This window comes from Tympanuchus pallidicinctus, unplaced genomic scaffold (assembly GCF_026119805.1).
Source record: "Tympanuchus pallidicinctus isolate F22 unplaced genomic scaffold, pur_lepc_1.0 scaffold11, whole genome shotgun sequence".
NCBI lineage: Eukaryota > Metazoa > Chordata > Aves > Galliformes > Phasianidae > Tympanuchus > Tympanuchus pallidicinctus.
In genome coordinates, this window is record NW_026294627.1 from 11,319,209 (window position 1) to 11,340,330 (window position 21,122).

At 40.7% G+C, this 21,122-nt stretch overlaps 1 protein-coding gene and 1 long non-coding RNA gene across 2 annotated transcripts; one reads left to right on the forward strand and one right to left on the reverse strand.

Moving 5' to 3' along the window:
• Positions 1 to 580: 580 nt before the first annotated feature.
• Positions 581 to 20,810, forward strand: CFAP300 (cilia and flagella associated protein 300). Its single transcript, XM_052670979.1, has 7 exons — positions 581 to 734; positions 1,106 to 1,187; positions 3,033 to 3,105; positions 7,295 to 7,461; positions 9,615 to 9,787; positions 15,900 to 15,966; positions 20,535 to 20,810. Exons 1-7 carry the CDS (start codon positions 625 to 627, stop codon positions 20,658 to 20,660), a joined length of 798 nt encoding a protein of 265 aa, XP_052526939.1. The 5' UTR covers positions 581 to 624; the 3' UTR covers positions 20,661 to 20,810.
• LOC128074826 (uncharacterized) lies at positions 5,300 to 18,391 on the reverse strand. The gene is made up of 2 exons (XR_008203473.1): positions 18,143 to 18,391; positions 5,300 to 5,483 (listed from the first exon to the last, which is right to left on the reverse strand). It is a non-coding gene; the product is annotated as an uncharacterized LOC128074826 (long non-coding RNA).
• Positions 20,811 to 21,122: the final 312 nt, after the last annotated feature.

A 21,122-nucleotide genomic window follows, 5' to 3' on the forward strand; every position in this document is an offset into this window, starting at 1 on the left:
GCCCGCGGTTTGCCGAAGCAGCGATCCATGGGGAAATGACGGTTCTGTGGAGATTTCCAGCAAAGCGACAGCTGGGTTTGGAGCGGGGTGGACTGATGGAGGATGTAGCAGAAGATGTGCAACAGCCTTCAGCTCTCGTTGGTGTCCCTGCCGAGGGCAGGAAATCCCCCACATTTTCCGGGTGTCTCTGCATTAAAAATAACTTCCTTCGGTAACAACGTCCTGCCTTTCAATTTCCCACTGGGAAAAGCCTGGAAGCACGTCCTCACGTCTCTGAGATGGCTCAACACCCTGGGAAGTGGGAAGAAGCTCTGATTCACCACCGCTTCATCATTCCCCACTGAGGGCGTTCCTCATTCGCTTTGCGGGGTTCGGTCAGCCGCGGGGTCCCACTCGGGGCCCGAGTTCTCCTGGCTCACAGATAGGAGTAGAGGGAACGGGGGAGAGGACTGACGTTGAACTGGGAGGATTTATAGCGAAAACCGAAAGAAATCCCGTCAGGGGGAGGGCGGACGGGCGCGCGGCGGAACGCTCGTTACGGGGCCGAGCCCCGCGGCGGGAGCGGGCGGCTGTGCACCCCGCGCGGCGCCGTCCCTATGGCAACCGCCGCGGAGCCGCCGAAGGATGGCGGCCGGGGAGCGGCGGGGTGCGGCGGGCTTCGCGTTCCGCCCCCTGCCCCAGAAAGCCTTTCCCTGCCTGCAGGATAGGGACGTCCGGGAGCGGCTGCTCAAATGGTGGGAGGGGGGAGGCCCGCCGGGCCCCGGGACGGGCAGGGCGGTGGGGAGAGGCGGGGAAGGCGCGTGTGGCGCGGAGGGCCGCGGCCGGCTCGGGCTCCGCGGGGCCGCGCTCTGGCGCCGAGGCGAAAGGCGCTGCTCGTCCCCGGCCCTCAGCCCGACGCAGCCTGCGGTGCTGCCGGGCGGCCGCCGCGCCCGCCTTCCCCTCCGAGGAGCGGTGAGGGGTGTCGGTGAGGGCGGAAAGGGCAGAGGAAAACCGCCAGTCCGGTCGGTGCGCTGAGCACCGAGTGAGCGACGCGCCCGGGCGGGCCTGCGGCGCGGTAAACAGCCAGTGCTGTGCGCGACATTGCTGCTCGTTTTCTCCATTTCAGGTCAATGCAAGGCAGTATCGCAGCACAAGCGTTCAGCTTCGACCAGCAGTTTAAGCCCTATCAAAAGGATGAGTTCGTTATGGTAGTTTTGAGCTCTTTATATATTGAACACTTTTCGTTCTCCCACTTTGAAATGATACCTGTTGGAAGCCGACGAGATGAAAAGTGCTGGAGTGGTGTTACTGCTCCCTGCCTGCTCGCTTTCCCCTTGAAAGCAGGTGGTGGAGGCACGGTGCCCGAAGTCGTGTTTTGTGGGCTAACTGTGCTGTTCTCTGAAAGTATTTCAGTCTGTCCTCATGTTACTCTGTTCTAAGACGGAACAGTTTAGTCATTCCAGCCTCGGAATGGCAATCTGAATTGGATGCTGGCTTTAGCCACCACACTTCAAGTTGGGAAATCTGCCCGAGGTCTGACTTTACACAGCTTACGTGCAGTCTGTCTCTTAACTCACAGCTGTGACTGCTACGCACTGGTAAATACACAGTGCAGCCAGGCGTGGTACCACGTCTCTGAAAATTGTGATGTTTTTAAATTAACTGGATACCTTTATTTATGGTAGATTTGTGAGCTTTCGGCTTTCTGAGACTCAATTATCTTGCTGACTTGTTCTCGACTTGTCTGCAAATCTGTTCATCTGGTTGCGAGTAGAAAAAAACCACAGAATGGTTTGTGTTGGAAGTGACCTTAAAGATCATCTTGTTCTACGCCCCTGCCATGGGCTGGTTGCCCCCCGCCAGCTGAGGCTGTCCAAGGCTCTATCCAGCGTGGCCTTGAGCAACTCCAGGGATGGGGCAGCACAGCTCTGTAGGCAGCTGTGCCACGGCCTCAATGCCCTCTGCCTGACATTTACCCAAATCATCATCTAGGACTTTAAAAACAGCATGTTTTTGGTTTTTTTTTTTAAACTTTGTTGACTTAGAAACTTTTTATTCAGTTTATGTCTACTTTATATTGCTGTCTTGCTTGAATAATTGGGCCTCTTGGTATTTTAAAGGAATTCAGATGGAAATATACCAATATTTCATCTCCCACTGAAAAACATTGCAAATGATTGAAGTTTTCCAAGTATGCATTTAGGTTTTCAACACTTGTCTCTTTTGAATTAAAAGTTTAAAAATTTCACTAAGAAATGATAAATTCTCAGTAGCTGTCAATTAACTGAGAGTGAAAAAACCATTATTTTACATAATCTGATCTCTCTGTGTCCCTGAAAGGTGATAAAGAGATTTGATGATGTGGAGACTGAAAAATCCATCATTTTCTTTAGCAGTTTGTTAGTGATTTTTCACTCTGGTTGTGAACATATGCATAACTGTATGTTTTCTTAACTGACTTATCTATCATTTAAACTTGTTGGCTGTCAACAATACTATGCATTTTTCTTTTTTATTGATATGAATTATTAAGATGCAATATTCAAATCTCACTGTCGGGTGTTTTTTCCATCCCTTCAATAACATAATTGGGTATTTTGCATCTGTTGAATCATTTCTATCTGTTTACTTTTTTCCACGCTTCAACTTTATTTACAAAATGTAAATTTTAGCATTTCTTTTTTTTTTTTTTTTTTAATTTCTAAAGCATTCCATGCAGATGTAGAAATCTTTCATCCCTTTTTCCTTTTTCTGAACTTCCAAGGATTTCTTTAATCTTTTTTGTCCGTTACTGGACTGTAAATCCTTAATGTAAAATCTTCATATTACACATATAGATGCTGGTGAGGATATCTTGCATATATAAAGGACTTGAGCTACACAGAGTTACAGAAACATGTATCTGGTGGTATTTGGTATCAAACTGAAAGATCACACAGCATGTACTTACTAATTGGATCCCTGCAGTTTGTTTTGAAAGAATCTATGGCACTATCTATGATGATTTTGTGTTTAATTAAATTAACTCTTATTCTCTTATTTGAATATTGTAGGCGTTTTTTAATGATCAGAATGTGATCTCCAATTTAAAGTTGCTCTCAGCTTCAGGACATTGGACTACATTGGGTAACTTTAGAATAAATTAATCTTTTAAGAATATCTGTGTTGCAACTATTTTCTGCTCATTTACCACTTTGTAATGACAATTCATATGTCTGTATCTTCATCTGACTGAAGTATTTTTAAAATGACTTCTTATCCTAAATAATAAAAGGATTTTTATTTAGGTTGTTACTAAATTGTCAAATTTTACACATTTTTTCCTCGATGCCTGCATTGATTCATAAAACAAGCTCCTAAAGCTATTTTTGCTCAGTTCACCTGACTGTGTATGCAAACATTATCAACTTCTTCTTCATTTGAACAAACTGAATTATGATTCTACCTTATTTGGAGATAACATTTCAGGAGAGACACTTCTCAATAGATGCAGCCACTTAACTTAGGGCTGTAGGTTACTGTTCTCTTACAAATTAAAGTCGAACGAACTGAAGATTAGATAGTGTATTTAGACAAGCTCAGGGCTCTCTATCCCTACAATAAAAGTTATCTAGGCACAGAAGATGATCCGTATGATAGGTTACTGTAGTTGCAATTGTGGCATAAAATTGACTTCTTATTTGTTACCGTATCATTATATACCTATAATGCTTGATTATGTCTGTAGATGCAGGTGAGACTGTGAAGGAGAAGGTCCAAAAGCAAATAGCATGTAATTTTATAGCAACACTTGAAATTGCATTTTTGATTATGTAAATGAAAAAATGTCATGGAAACTGCATATGATAACATGATGGGATTTTTTATGTCATGTGAGCTCTGCTGTCTCCAAAGCGATTCTCTTTAATAGGAATATTTTGGAAGGGTATTGCATGAAGTCCTTCATTCTTTTGACTTGTCTGCAAATAATTTACTGTGTGTGAATATTTCACAGGGCACTGGGAATTTTCTAGCTTTTCCATTTTGTCTCTGGATTTGGTATACAGGTTTTCCCCACTACAAACTATCTGGCTATTAAAACAATTAAATTGCATAAGAAGTGGGGGAAAAAAAATCTCACATTCCTATTCAGGTGCCTCCTTTTCACTCTGTCAGGCAAAAAGAGGACAGATATGTTTCAAAGCATGGGTAAATCTTTTCCTGCTTTGGACAAGAATCTTTGTAGACTATCTGTCAAGCCTGTAGTGAAGGTCAGTAGGTTACATACCTCATGTTAAGAGCGGAGGGTCGCTTGCCAAGTATCCCAGCGTAACTCCTGATTCTGCTCAGTCTTCCTCTGTACAGAAGTAAAGCATTTTGTTCTGAGGACTGGAGGAGTTCCCTTTTTAAATCCTGAACAGCTGGTATACCCCATTTGCTCCTAAAGATTCATCTTCCCTTTCTTTGCCTATTTTTGGTGAGGAATGTTGGCACATTTTTCTATACTTAGTCTTCTTGTGCATTTTTTGAAAATATAGTAAGAATTTGCTTTGAGTAGGAGGTACAAAATCATCTGGTGTTTTCTTCTGACACCGGTATGTTAATCCAGATATACAATTTACTTGCCAGTATGGAGTACCTTATTTAAAAAAAGCTCCTATTCCTGAATGAAACATCAGAAATTGGATTTCATTGCTTTGTGGAAAATCTGAAGAAAATGATATAATATAGGTTGACTCTAATACTGTGTTTAGTGTCTTGCAAACAAAACAGTGAGATTTCATTGCAGGGGATGGTGCACCATGTGAGTGGGCTTTATGTTGGTTCTTAGCAACCTCTCCCTTCTCCCCAGCATGAGCTGGGGCTGAAACTATTTATAGACTCACAGAAAAAATCTGTCAGCTTTCTATAAAACATCAGCATAATGTTACTTTACAAAGAAGAGTTTTTTCATAATCCTTCTGCATTTTTCAGGCTGCCGTCCCCTGTTACCTTCTCAATGAGAATGTGTTTGCTTTATGAATTCAGTGCTTGTGGTTTCGCTTTCATATTTATCTCCACCTCTTCTCTGCTACTTGTCCATCTCCTTTCTCTAAAATATGTCTCTAAAAGTTCCTTATCGCTCTTATTTTGTTGTCCAATCTCAGTTTCATTCCCTTTCTGCTGCTTTTTATCCTCACCTTTATTTTATCAGACCATAATGTCCTCAGTCTCCATCTGTTAGATCAAATGGTGGTGCTCTCTCTGGGGAGAGCAAAGCATCCCTCTCTCATCAGCTGCCTTACGTGTTGGGATTCCCAGTAGAATCCTACAACAATATTTCTCTCAGTGACACTTCAGGTAAAGAAACAAGTTTATTCTCCTTTATTTCTTCTGATTAGACAGATACTTCATCACTTCTTCTCACACTGTGCCCTTTTGCCTGTGTGGTAGGGATGTTTTTTCCTTTCTTCCCAACTCTGTAGCAGAGTTCATGATAGTTCTTCATGTGCTTTAAGCTTCCTTCGTCTCTTACTCTCATATTTCTAAAATAGAAGCAGCACAAGGAACACATTTGATGCATTCCTACTTATGTATTGTCTCTTGTATTTTTAAATAGCTTCAATGAAAACTACATAGTGGTTTTTCTTTTGACACACTACTGGCCTTGCACCTGTCAGCAGTCTGAGGGGGCAGGACTGTATCTGCTTAAGCTCAATTAACACTTGAAAAGTTATCTTCAAAGGGATAGGGATGCTTGCTTTTTTCCCCTAAGTAAAAATTTAGTATTTCCCTAGGTAAGACTCTGAGTTGTGATAGGAACTTGAAGCTCTAATGATTTCTGTCTTTGGAATTGGGTTTAATAATCTGAGAGGCAATCTTAAATCAGTATTTTTTAGAGTGCTGCTGCAGGTTTTCATTTACAAAAATTCTAGATGTCATTTGAACCTATAGAACCTGTACACTGTCAAGCTGCACCTTTTACTTTTGAAGTACCATTTTTTTATTACTGAGTACAGAACTTGCTTTCTGTATGTTCCATATCAGCTGTTCTGTAAATAGTAAGTTGCACAAGGTTTCCCTGAGGTACAAATCTTTTTTAAATATTGGAGGAATTCTAGATATGTCTGATCTGGGGTTTATCTCCCCTATACCATGTATGTGACATGTTCACTTAAAAGTATTTTGGCAGCACTTTATAGATGTCCCAGAACTAAGATGTTTCGCTTCAGTACTTCTCAAGACATTTCTTCTTCCTATTTTATGGCTCACTTTTATAACACTGTAAAACTGGTCACTCTTTTCCAGGAAATTCTGAATCTCGAGGTTCAACTCTCAAGTCTCAGATGGAGAATTGGGGCTTCCAGTACATTCAAACTTTTCCACTTGCAGTTTACTTTTCTGAACTACTGAATAGGACACAAACCCTCTCCCTTTCCCCAATACAAAAGCCTGTAATAGCTCAGTTTCTTATAACTTGAGCTGAATAACTGGGAAAATATAAGATGTCTCCTTTATTTCAAGTCATTTGATATCTGATTTTTATTAATCTTGAATCGGTTTTTGATTCATAGCTCTTTACAAAACAGTTTCTATGTTAGAGGCTGATTTAGCTTGTTTTAAATCTCATAAAATTAAATTTCTATTCCTGTGAAAGGAATCCAAAGCACTAGAAGTTAGAGGAGCCTGTGGGTAAAGGACTGGAAGTTAGTGAAAATGAATAAATCGGTGAAGAAGAAAACCTCTTTTTCCCCTTAGGTTATAAGGCCTGAAGTCATGCTTTTTCCATCTGGCGGTTTCGGATGTGTAATTTGACTTGATAGTTTCTGTGTGGGCAGCTAAGAGAATGTCCAAAGCATTTGTTATTGTTTTTTAATAACCAAAGGTACCTTTTTTCATACCATATCTTTGGATGTGAAGCTAAGCAATTAAACACCAAGCATTTCACTATAACTCATTTTCTCTACACCATATTGGCATGCAAGTTGTTTTTTGTTTTTTTTGTTTTGCTTTTTTAGCTCAAATAAACATATTTTCAAGCATATTTTCAAGCTCCTCTTTAATTGTTTTTCTTAGTGTGGATTGGATAGGTGGAAGGAATTCTATGGATTTATGAATCAAAATGCTGATCTGAATTAACCTATGAATAATTTCTATGGATAGTATCTGGGAGAAACGTCAGGGATTGTTGGAAACATAGAGGGAAAAGAAATGTTAGCTTATGCAACGTGTGCAAAGATTAGGATCAGAAGGAAGTGATACATGGGCTTAGAAGCTTTACAGTTCATAGAGCCCCGTCTTTTTTTTTTTAATTTATCACAAAAGGCTTCAAGTGAATCTTTCCTTTCTATTCCAGATTCCAAAGTGACGAAAATTGAAGCTACATTAGTGCCCTGCACACAGACTTCCATGTCTTTTTTTGATCGGCTCTACACTGAAGGAATTGTTAGAGAAAATGGAGTCATTGTAAAATGTTACGATGAATATTACGATGATATCCTTATCTCTGATGAATTAAGGAAGGTCAGTACTGCAGTGAGTAACCCCTACAATGCTGTGATTCTGTTAGATACTGAAGGACATGTTTCCAGGGTTTTGAATTTTTTTTTTTCTGGCGATGCCTTTGAAGATAAAAATGGGAATCATTACCGTGTGATAGAAATGACTGAGGCTCTGCAGTAACCGAGAGTGTCAAGACATGAAGCTGTTTTCCACTTGGGCCCTCTTCCCTCTGTAAGTGGGAGAAAAAGGTAAAAACAACTTCCACCTGCCCTTTTAACAATCAGTCACTGCTTGGGTGTGTGTGGAGAAATCCAGATACTCTTTATCCTAGATGGGGAAGACAAATGGTGCCAAGGGAGAAGTCCCATGGTGCCCAGACCTGCAGGCTCACCCAGCTGTCCCTCCAGCTAATGAAATTGTGTGCACTTGATAGCTACATGCTGAAGCATTCCTGGCTAGGAATGCTGACCATATCCTATGTGAAAAGTATCGTGATATTTTGAGCTGAAACAGAGGAGAGAAAACTAAGAAAAGGAAAATGATTTTGTAGTGCAATACTGGAATTACGTATAACTCTTAACAGGCCTGCAAGGTAAAAATTCTTTTTGTCACATTCCACTGGAGCTGTCAGAGAGCAGATGATTCTGGAAAAGAATCTAAGAGTGTCACTATCTTAATCAACATATGTCTTCACTGTGTTTCTTTTGACTTCATAAGCTAAAACAAATTTTTATTACTTATGTTTGTTTAGCATTAGCAAAACACAGTGTGGGAGAACTGGATTTTGCTCTTCCTTGTATATATAATCATCTTAAGTACTTAATAATTATAGAGTTGCACTCGTTTGCACTTGGCAAATCCTTTGAAGACGATATGTTTGAACCAGTGACACTGGTTACAGGATGTGACCTGAAATACTGGTCTGTCTTGTAAAGTTCTGGGAAAAGGAGAGATCTCAAGCTCAGGTTTGAATTTCAGTTATGGTTTGTAGCCTAGCAGCTCAAAATACTTTCTATTTACTTACAAGTTGGGTGTGTGTGAAATGTTTTCTGAAAATTAAGTGTATTTGATGTAATAAAGTTAGAGGCAACATTTAAAATAAGTAATTGGAGTTTTGGTCTCTTTTCACTTTCCTTCCCTTGGAAGAAATCCACGTGGCTGCTTTTTTAAGTTGAAAGATTCGTGTTTGTTAGAAATGATGACTCCTACTCATAAGACTTAAGATGGCAGAAAGAATTAAGAGTCAAAATCTTCCACGATCAACTTCAAAGCCGCAGGCTAAATTAGTCAGCACTCTAGGATGGTAGACTGTAGGGGGCATCAGCTGCAAAACTTCATGTTTCATTCCTACCCGCCATGGCTTCTTTTATTCCAGCCAAGATGGAGATTGTTGTCCTGGCCCTTTTTTGCTCAGACATGCAATGATGTTATACAGAGGGCCACACAGCACTAAGCTCGAATCTCTCTTAGACCTGTTTGTCTGTATCTGTGCTGCTATCTGCAGTTTGGCTGATGTGACTCAATCATTAGTCGTGCTCTTACGGTTCCTGTCCACCCGTACAGCTGGCAGTGTTGGGACTGATCTTGCAAGACCCTCTGTGTTCACATAATATTGGAGCAGAAGATGGGACACATGGAAACAACTGGATGGCATGTCTTGCTTATCTGCACTGCAGATTAATGCTCACTGGAATTGGCAGTAAAGAGTGCTGTGAATTCCAGTGATCTCCTCTGGGATTCCTCTAGGAATGTGAGCTAACTGTGTAAGTTTAGAGGCAAAAAGCAAATGTGGTCAAAATTACCAAAGGCAAACTAATCAACACTGATCAACTGACCAAAATAGCCAGATTATTTTCAGATAATTGATTGTTTCATTTGCATGGTGAGCATTTAACTAATGTATTACAGGACTCCTGAAGGATCTTCCATTAGAACTCATGAGCACAAATTTGACAGTCTGTGATTCTGCTTCTTATTGTATCTACAAATTTTAAACATAACTGAAAGAAGCATTTAGAAAAAAGCACTTACTTCCATCCCTACCTCATATATTTTATATGAACACAAACTCTATGACATAAAGCAAATAGCTGTACTGTTTATATACTTCATCTCAAATAAGGTTTTTCTGTTTTGTCTATTTTACTACTTCTATTATTTCCTTGTTCCATAAGGTTTTGCTTCTGGAAGATTCAGATCATTATGACATATTTAGTGAATCAGACCGCAAGGAATTTCTGTTCTGTCTTTTTAAACATCTTTGTATTGGAGGAACTCTGTGCCAGTTTGAAGATGTACTTGGCCCATACTTAGAAACTACAAAGGCTTTATATAAAGACTTGGTGAGGTGAGTGTTTTCACTTTTATACCATTGTGTGTGTGCGTGCTGTGCATAGGTACTTGTGTCAGTCAGTGGGATTGTTCAGTCTGGAGAAGAGGAGGCTCAGAGGAGACCTCACTGCACTGTACAACTTCCTGTGGTGAGGAGGGGTTTGGCCTCTTCTCCCAGGCAACAAACAGGATCTGAGGAGAAGTCCATAAGTTGTACCAGAGGAGGTTTAGATTAGACATGAGGAAGAACTTTTTCTCTCAGAGAGTGGTCAGGCACTGGAATGGCTGCCCAGGGAGGTGGTGGAGTCGCCGTCCCTGGCAGTGTTCAAGAGGCGCCTGGATGAGGAGCGGCGAGATGTGGCTTAGTGCTTGTGGTGGCAATGGTGATGGGAGGACGGTTGGACTGGATGACCTTGTAGGTCCTCTCCAATCTTGTGATTCTATGATTCTATGATTCTAAGTGTGCATTACTGCTTCAGACATAGGGCTGTTATTTAATAAATCTGCAAGCTTATTTGCGTTCAACTATTAAAGTACTCTGAAACAATGGTAGTAGTTCAGTGGCAAAATATATGCAGTTATAATGGCAGCTGTCCTTTGTAAAATCTTTTTGTTGTATCACACAAACGACCGTCGGTGTTTTGTATTTCACTTTTGTTTTAAAGATTTTTGTTTCTATAGTCCTCTAATGAAAACGTTGCATGCCATTGGAACTAGGTTGTGTTCCCACTGTCATTGCTAAAACGTCAACAATTGGTCTCGGGTAGATAGCCGTGCACTACTGCCGAGCTATACTGTTTTAGGATTTAAAAATTGAAACATGTTAGTTGAAATGTTTAGTAAATCCATCTAGTTATTGCTTTTTAAATTAAAAATGGATTTTGGCATGCTTTATTCCAATAATATACTTTTTGTAAAAATAAGGATGGTAGAATCTGACTGTTAGGATTAACCAGTGAGCTAACACTCACTTTTTTTGCCAGGACTGCTGTATAGAACTGTTAATGTATGTTGTGATTGAGATTAGAGATGACTGACTAGAGATTCCAATTCAGGAAAAAAAAAAAAAAAAAAAGCCGTTTTTCCATTTTTCTCCCGTACGAGGACTTCTTTAACCAGCAACATTTCTTACTTCCTTCTTAGTGGGAAGTGGAACGTAATGGTCAGTTGTGCAGAGACTCTTTCCAGTCTGAGCTGATGGGAATGTGAAGGTCATTGATAATACTACAAAAATTTTATACTATATTCTTATTCTCTATTTTACTACTCTTACTACATTTCGGTGGGACATGAAGAACAATGTGAACCTAAGCAATGGAAAACAATTACAGATCTCTGAAATGTGACAAAGTATTTGTGTTATCAGACTACTTGTACTTTGTAATGTATTAGAATGAACCATACAAAGACTTCAAATTACTTAGAGAAGGATTTCTTTTCTATTCAGCTGTATTGCCAGGGGAGTTTCAGGCTGGACGTTAGGAAATGCTACTTTTCTGAATGGGTGGTCAGGCAGTGGAATGGGCTGCCCAGAGAGGTGGTGGAGTCACCAACCCTGGAGGTGTTCAAGGAACGTTTGGATTTTGTGTTGAGGGACATGGTGCAGTGAGAACTATTGGTGATGGGTGGATGTTGGACTGGGGGATCTTGTAGGTCTTTTCCAACCTTGGTGTTTCTGTGATTCTGTGATTTAGAATGGTCTGAATATCAACTGTTATTTCATCTCCTATTTAAGATTATACACATGAACATTAGAAAACAAACTGTAAGTTATATTCCTTGTTAGATCTGTTCTTAAAATGCCTTTCATTAAACAAGAATAAAATCTTTCTATCTGAACAAAGATGAAAGGATTAGAGCCAGTGACTCTTAGACACCTGAATATCTCTTGACTTGAACCAAGCCATTCACTTTCTTGCTTCTTTTGGCTGCTGTTGTTTTTCCTGAACATGTCAGTTTTGTTCTGAGCCACTCCTCATCTTTCCCTTCATGTCTCCCTAAGCCTTTTTCCCTTCTTTTTCCTCCTGTAAACTGATAAGGATGTTAAGTAGTTCTTATTATCCAGTCCCTATATCCCCCCCCAAAAAGGGAAAGCCCCTCACCTTTTTTGCTTTCTCTATTTTCTCTTTGTGCTACATCTTCCCTTTACTTTATAACAGCATAAACTATTTCCAGATCTGATTGGTTTTTGGTTTTTTTTTTTTTGTTTAGTTCGTTGGTTCTGTTTGTTTTTTGTTATTTAACGTTGTTTGTTTTTGTTTTACTGTTTTCAGCTTGCTTTCTATCCATCAAAGTTTTAAAATACACCTATCCACTCCTAATGATGCAACTGTTCTTTGGTATTTATCTACTGTGTGTCTCTCCATTTTCGTGCCTGCAGTGTCTGTTGATTTCTCACTGCCAGGGACTGGTATTCGCACTGCTTACCAGTTGAAAAAGTGAGTCACAAGATAACTGAATCTTTTATCTTGCTCCTTTGATATTAAGTTCATGTCTAACCAGAGGAGCTTTCAGTCTTGACATTTCCGACCTTCTCTCCCAGATCACAGTCACATTTATCTCTTCCTTTCCTTCATTTCATCCTGCCCATGGTTTATCCAGAATGTGAGGTGGTTGTTGCTGCTGTTGTTACTACCTTATTAAGAGAGAAAAAGCCACTAAAGGGTGAGTAATGCAGCTTTGAAGAGGTACCCTTGTACACCAATTTTGACTGAATTGATTTCTGATTTCCAGTCTGCACTGTACGGTTTTTTACTTCATTTTTTGCACAAATAACACCATACAGTAAAGCAATTAAAATTACTTCCTTATGATCTCTGTAGTTTCAAAAAACAACAGTTCACAGCAGCAGTGGTCCTTTAAATTCTTTAACCAAACCGTTCACCTTCAAACTTCTGTCGAAGCCCAACTATTTTAAAATCCTTCTATTCTAGACAGCTACCCTCTGCCTGCTTTTGTTGCATCCTGGATTGCAATCTTATTGGATACATTCTGCTCTTTGAAATATGATACTGAAAACTTATCACGGTGTTAAGAAATTCTGCGGACTGTACTCTTTTTAAATTATTTTTAAATAATCTAAATAAATAAGCTGTCTTGGCAGCTCCTGGGCTTGGTAGAAAACAAATGGACAGGACAGTAATTACTGGCTGTTAGCGAATGTGTGTTGAAACACTGGCTGGCACCGATGGCTTTAGTCAAATCGTGATATAACTGTAGACATGTACACACGTTGGTGCTCTGTCCACAACAGTTTTTTCTTAAGCAAAAGAGTCCTGATATGAAGAGCACCACAAAAGTGTAACTTCTGCAGGATCTGCAGAGTGGCAGACCTCCTAGGAGTCTTTACCGCTTCTTTTTCTTACAGTTTCTTCTGACTGCAAGTTCTTCTGACTCCTGAGTTCTGACTGCAAGGCACCAGAGCTCAAAATAAAGTCAGCATTTTGTTTTCCTAAAGCACTCACAGGATATGTTCTTATTATGATAGAATTTGATAATCTTTTGAAATTAACTGCTGTAGATATTTGACAAGCACAGCTAAGAAGTTTCAAATAAAAGTATTAAGAGATTTTCTGTTTTGTAAAAAGAGTAATTTTTTCACAATGAATGCACTCACAGTTGATACAAACACAGCAGTAATTATCCTGTGACCAACTAAAATCCATACTGATTTTCAGCCTGTCATGTCTATGTCACCTGAAGAAATTAAAAACATTTGTAGCATTTTTGCTTTGGCTAATTCATTTACGTGGCAGAAGTGGGGCAATGAAAACATCATCTGTTAAACTCTGTGATCTTCTGAATTGATAAATCTTGTCTTCTGTACCTGAGTCCTGTCTTTTCGGACACTGTTGCTTTCTGGTGACAACCGCTGTCGTATCTTCTCAGTATTGTTCTCTTTATTCCTCTGTGTCCTTTCCCCTGTGATAAATGAATTTATGTGAAACACTGGGTTGTTTATTTAATGGTTGGAAAGCCTAATAAAACATTGCCAGTGAGTAAGGTGAGAATGTAATTAGAACTCAAAGTGAATTGATCCCCGATGAGGAAGTTTGCTCATCGTAGCCAGAGGATAGATGCACATTGCAATGACAAAGGAATTTCCATTTTCGATTAATGGTGTAGGAGTTAACAATCTGGAAGAACAAAGTGGATATTGGACAGTGTTTTAATGGAAATCCTGTTCTTTTCAAGAAGAGAAGGTATTCTTTTTCTAAAATCTTTTAGGAAAAAAAAACAAAACCAATAACCCCCACACAGCAGAGCTTGTCAGAGGGAACATCCTGGCTTCTTTCGAGCTATCAAGAGCAGAACCTCATCTGATTTTGGCAGATATATTATTTTGCCCTAAAAGTTAACCAAAGCATTAGAAATAAACACGGCTTACAGGAAGCTAAGCAAATGGGGAGAATTTCTCCAGGCAATGGAATAAATAAGATTTACTCTCTGTCACCCTTTGCTTTTGGTATCCTATGCATAACATAAAATTTAAGGAACCTGAAAGTTTTCAGATAGAAGAAAATGAAGCCAGAGTAACCTAAGAACAGTGGTAGTTTTTGAGGCTGGATGTATATGGCAGAAGTCGCTGAGCCCCAGACGTGCTGTACCTTGGTCAGAAACTTGTCACCCTTTCAGCAGACACGGTGCTGCAGTTTACAGCCCAGCATGTTAGCATAAACTGACATCTATTTTAGTTTATCTTAATATGCTGCTCTGTAAACTGCAGTGGTTCAGAAGCTGAGTCACGAACCAGTTGAGCTGTCCCTGCTGGGAAGACAGTAATCTCTGGAGGGGTGGTAAGGCAGACAACTGGGGCCAGTACCAGTTTCAGCACTGTTGTCTTAATCCACTGTTGTGTATATCAACAAGTGAGTTACAGCAAAAAATTCTGAGAAAGCCTCGTTACTGACTCACCACAGGAAAGAACTGCTTCACAGTACAGACTTAGTTCCTCCACAACTGTCATTACTTTGCAGATGAAATCAGTTGAAGTCATTTTTCAATTGGTTAAAAAAATAACGTGGGTTGGGTTTTGTTTGTTCTTGTAAAAAGCAGCTTTGTGAAAGCAGTAGTAATAGGGGACTGCTGTCATAGCTTGGAGCTGGTTAGGTGGACAACTGGGCTTTTAACACACCCTCTTGCAATTTGGCTATTCTGTGACCTTTCCCAGGAACTGAACCTGTTTGTCACAAGGCCGACTCTCAGCAGATTCTGGAACTGTATAAATATGGAATGTGTAAGGGCTCAACTGCTCCACGGTGCATCAATTTAAACAGCAATCTGTGCAATCAGATCAACTGATAGAAGTGTGTGAGCTAACTAAAAAAGAAATATAAGAATCACTTAAAGAAGACCTGAGGAAAAGTAACATATCTTAAGATATCTCAGTTTAAAATACATTACTGAGGTAATTGGCCTCTCTGCAATAACAACTTAGTGTTGGTAATATAGTAATTGGCTAATAATAATATCTTAGTATTGGTAATGGTGATGGAAGAAAAGTCAGACTTCACAGCACATCTGGAATACGAAAATTCAGAAAAAAATACCATCCTAATTTGTATAGCTGTCTGTATATGTGACATTCTAAAGGATTAAAAATGAATTTTAAACAATTATATATTAGTTAAAGATAACCTTAAGTTTGCATTTCTTTATAAATTCTGCTGATGCTTCTTGAGTCCCTGTTAAGATGCAGTTTACATTACAGCTTTTTCATGAAGAATATGTGAAAAGATCTTTAAAAAATGTTCAGCTGAATGACTTTTCTTAGCTGTCAGAATGCACATTTTATATTGGACTCATTTAGGCCTGGTAATATTGCTGAGATTTAGTAGCTGAGAACACTGACACAACCTCAGATGACCAGATTCATTTTCATTCTATAGTTTTCAGCTGTCATGATATCCATGGTGTCTAAGAGCAGTAATATGGCTTCTCATGGTCAGTGTAACATGAGTTGAATTTTAACCATTAATTTGAACTTGATCAAATCTGAGCAAGGCACAGTGTGTATGTTAAAAATATATTACACAGTGCGTGTGTTAAAACTGTATTTAGTGAAGGATTGCAATGATCTGTGATTCCTCTGATTAATATTAAGTACGTATCATTCCCTTGTATTTCAGTGTTCAAAAGAATCCTGAAACAAAAGAAATAAGCATTACTTCTACTGTCTTCAGAGTGTCTGCATATGTAAGTATTAATTTTTGGCTGGAAGAAGATGCATAACTTAAAAATACTGAATTTATATTTACACATATTACATTTTAAGGAGTTGTTTTTCCATAGCTGTTTTTTTGGTTTTGTTTTTTAATTCTTGAACTCTGTGCCTGATCTCATCCTGCTTGCACTCTTGAATAACTCTTCATCAATAATCACCAGCTCTCTAAAAATAGGTTTACTGGATTACCATTCAAGTCATAAGAGTCATCCAGAAACTGGTTTATAAAAAAAATATATTTATTTAGGACTGAGTAATTCTATTTTTAGATCTACTTGAGATAGAAATAAGGATTAATAAGGATTACTCGTGACTTTGTATGGTTCTGTTTTTAGAAATGTTTCTAGAGCTGTATGAGTAGCCTGTACTGCAACTGTTTCTGTAAAGACTGCAAGGAAATCTAGTGTACAAAAGGTTGAGGACAGCGAGATGTCTACTAACCTCTCTTCCTCTCTGTAGACAAGTCTCACTCCTTTCTGTTTCTCTTGCAAAATCATCACGATTGCCATCACAACAAATTTGAGAACTGGTTGCATGTTTACTAGATTCAGCATATCCGTAATTTAATTGTTACTACTCCAAAGGCTCCTTGAGTAACCAGAATACGTAACCAGATAATGTTCCCACATCCAAAAGAAATAGCTGATGTCATTTCAGACTGCACAGACTTCCCTTTGGCTTACCAATAGCCCAGTTATTCATTTGTGGGTCATCGTCTTTTAAGTACTGTGTGTAATTCAAAAAGGTTTCTGAAATGTTTTCTACAAATAGGCACTTTACTTATGGATCACAATTCATCTTGCTACCAGGCTGCAGGCTTCAGTAAAAAAAAATACCATAAAAAACCCAAACTCTGATATTTTATTACTGCTTTTCTCCCATTTGCTTGGCAAATGCATTGATGTGTGCTTTACATACTCCTGTATTTTGGTAGATATTTAGATATTTAAGAGCTTCTTTAGCTGTATTTGCCATGCATCAAATATCATCAGCATTAAAAAAAAAAAATAAATGCAACCTTCAGCAACATTTTGAAAACAAAATGGACGGGCAAAAGAAAACCCAGGATAAATACAGAGCATGACACCCTCCCATAGGGGAAAATTTGGCTTTTACTGCGTATTCTGTAAACTTGTGAGGTGGAAGAGCACTTGGAAACTCTGCTTTCCACTAAAGAAATCCTGAAGAATCTTCCCTCAGAACAAAAGAAGTCCTAGACAAGCAGCTCTGGGCTAGAACTCTTTGGTAGTTCTGTGATCCCAAACTCCTAAAACTCTACTTGGAAATTCCAGGCAGGGTACCTACCAGAACACAGTTTTGTGTGGTTCTGAGGAAAACATTCACTCAAGATGACCTATTTCTGCAGTAGATAATTTACAGCTATTTTGTCAAATGAACTCAGAATCTGAGGTGGGATCATTTTAATGCTGAGGTAACAGTTTACAAACCTTATTCTCATGGTTTGCATCTGAAAGAAATGGGTGTAACCTCTTAGCCTGACATAAAAGAAAGCTGTTCTGCTAAAAGTGAGCTGAACAGCAGCCAGAAGTTAGAAGTGTCCAAACTGATCTTTGCAAACTGAATTAATAAATGGACAAATAAATACACTTCATTTGTTTGCAGAAATGCAAGTGGAATCAGAAATTAAGTATTTTATATGATGTCATCTTGACAGCATCGCTTTCCTTTTATTTGGTTTTTACATTGTGGCCAGTAAGCCCTTCTTTAGGAAACTGTCTAAAAAAAGAACACCACTAAAATTGGGTAATACAGAGGTTGAACCAGCTGTCAACAATATTGTATGAACATTGTGAGTCATGCCTCCTTTTCAACAAGTCTGTGTCCATAGATACAGAACTGGGTAGTGTGATCGTATCAAAAACAGTGATGGAAACTGATGATGAAAGGAGTATGGCATGGTTAAAAGCAGTTTAGAACAGAGTAGTCGGATCTCAATATTTCAGAGTGGTAGGGTGTAGTTATGAATGTCTGTAGATCTGTTTAGCATCAAAACTTTGTAGAACCGATCATCATGGGAGAAATACTTTGAATCTTGTGAGCAAACACTAGCAAGAGTGAGTAAGCTCTGGTGCTGGCATAAAATGAAACTGTCTTATAGCTGAAGTATTTGGATGCAAATTTCTTTACCTGAACCCCAACTGTAGCGGTGCTGGGAATCCGTGTGATAAATGGCTCCTTCAACACTTCTTTTAAACTGACGGTTAAGCGGTGCTGTTCTGAGATGCTCAGCAATATCCTTATTTCAGCTTTATGCTGCACGTTTCAGCCATCTGCAGATTACCTGTATGCCTACGAATTAAAAACAAAAAGATCCTAGTCTGTATCAGTAAATCAGCTATTACATCCACTGCATGTCTGAACCAAACTGCAGATTGAATTGGGATGACTCTTAGTCCACGTACACCTACCCCTTCCTATAATGATCAGAGTAACGCTAGTATGTTCTAGTGCTGTTACACTCAAGTCTTTTAGGTGCTTTTTCTTGTTGTTTCTTTGTTTTAAATAGCCCCCTAACTAACTAGGACAGATTTAATAACTTGATTAGATTATTTTCCTCATCCCAGGTATGTTATATTCTGGAATTTCCTGAAAGCTGGTGAGGGGTCTGGAGCACAGGGCTTAAGGGGAGCGGCTGAAGGAGCTGGGAATGTTCAGCCTGGAGAAGAGGAGGCTCAGGGGAGACCTCACTGCTCTCTGTAACTACCTGAAGGGAGGTTGCAGTGAGCTGGGGGTCAGCCTCTTCTCTTGTGTAACTGTGATAGAACTAGAGGGAATGGTTTCAAGCTGTGCCAGGGGAGATTCAGGCTGGATGTTAGGAAATGCTACTTTTCTAAAAGAGTGGTCAGGCATTGCAGTGGGCTGCCCAGGGAGGTGGTGGAGTCACCGACCCTGGAGGTGTTCAAGGAACGTCTGGATTTTGTGTTGAGGGACATGGTGCAGTGAGAACTATTGGTGATATATGGATGGTTGGACTGGGTGATCTTGTAGGTCTTTTCCAACTTTGGTGATTCTGTGAAATACCATCAGAACTTAATTATTTTTGTTCTTAAGTTGATGTGTAAACTTCCGATGCGCAGCTGCTGCCTTTAAACAATAAAAAATGGAGTGGAGATTGATTGATTCAGCAAGGACTGCTAATTGGGATCTGCAGAAGCAATACAAATAAGTGTAACTAGCAGTTGTATCCCAGTGTCAGTGTTCTGAGTTACGTCTGTTTTGTGCATGAGCTGAGGTCACTTTTGGGTTACACTCCAAGGCACTGTGATGCTGAATGATGTTATGTCTTAAAGCTTGCTCTCTTTACTGCAATAGAGAATACAGTATCTGATACACACGGATCCCCATAAAACATCTATAAAGAGTTAGGTGTCTAAACCTGACAGCTATGGATCTTGTGTGCTGGGTTCTTTAAAAATAGAATGCTATTTTTAGCTGGCAGCATTTGCCTACCATCAGAAAATGCTGTGAATACACATCTCAAATCTCTACCTGTCTTCAACAATGCTTTTATGGTGGTGCTTATCTTAAGATTTACGGTCTTGAATAATCACTCAAAGGAAGACATCACAGCGTATAGCAGGGGTTTCATCCTCTGAAATAACAGGAGCAAAATTGGGGTGCCTGCAACAGCTACTGGATACACTTCACAGAAGGTCCTGGAAGCAGAAATCAGAACCCAAATCTTTTCCTTCTGAGCTGACAGTGATAAACAAAGGGAAGGTTGCAACTTTCCTGATTCTTTAGTCCAAAAAGGTGTTGTGGGGCAGGAGGAAACCATATTGTGTTTTCAGAGACATGATGTGTGAGCTACACATCTCTTGATCTTTTGGCTGCTCAATCGCCACACTGAATGCATGAAAACCCAACCAACTGAACCTCCAAACAATCCCCTCAGGGTCCTGGGCTGTGCTGTGTGTTGGGCTGTGCTGCCGGGGAAGCCGGGCAGCAGAAGTGGGTGCTGACCTGTGGACCCACTGCAGCCTGCTGTCAGCTGAAGGAGTTCTTCCAGAATTGGGTTCAGAGCAGGGTGTCCAGGTTCTCCTCGCTTACTTTGTGAGCAATGGCACACAAACTGCTTTCAGTAACAGCTCGGAGACATTCAAAGCATTACAGAGGGGTTTTCCTTAAGTGCCAAGTGAAAAACAATCATTGTTAGAAGGGCTTTATGTGTTAATATGCAAACCTATGTTTTGTATTTTAATGGTATATGATGGGATCTTTGTGTATTTAATCAGCTGGACTTTAGGCTCCAATCCTACGCTTATGTGCTTAATTCTACGTTTTGTATTAACATCGCGTTCATCACAAGGTTATAAAGTTATCGAGGCTGATGATCTGCATTTTGTACTGTGAGTATCGTAACGGAGACAAAAAGCTACTGCCATAAACCACAGCGTTCCTTCCATTGCGCCGTAAGTCGTCGGAGTTGAGCATAAAGCTGCATCGCACTCCGGTTTCACGGACTCTCCCGGCGGGACCCACGCTGTACGTAACGCCGCCGCTTTTTCCCTCCCCTCAGGACGGCAGCGGCCTGTGCTACCCGTCGCGCACAGCCCACGCCCAGACCTTCTGCTATCTGCTGCTGGACCCGGCCCGGCGCCACGTGCACGCGCTGTACCACCGCTTCGGGGGCGGCGCGCCCTGAGCTCTGCGCGGCGGGCGGTGACAGAAGGCTTCGCGCAAGGCGCGTGTCAGGCACGGCCCTCGCTGCTGTTTTCCTGGGGTTTGACCCGCCTGCGTCTTTCCTTACTTTTTCCCGAGTTTTGGCCAATCTAATAAAAGTAACTTCTCCAGATGTGGCAGCGCGCGCGTCCCTTCCAGCTGCGGGGCCGCTCCCCCGCCCCGCCGCCAGGTGAGGCCGAAGCCCGGCGCCTCGCCGCCTCGCTCCCGCGGGCGGCGTCGCGCTCCCCCGTTCTCCTCCCCCCCCATCTCCCACAGAGGGGGGCTGTCCCCTTCCGGGGCGGCGGGGGAGGGGAGCGTCGCAGCTCTTCCCCACCCCCTCGGCGGGAGCTTGGAAGTTGGGAGAGAAGTTAGGGAGAAATAAAAGTTGTGGTTGGCGGCGCGCCTCCACGGCCGGGAAGGGCGGGCGGGCGGCAGAAGGGAGACG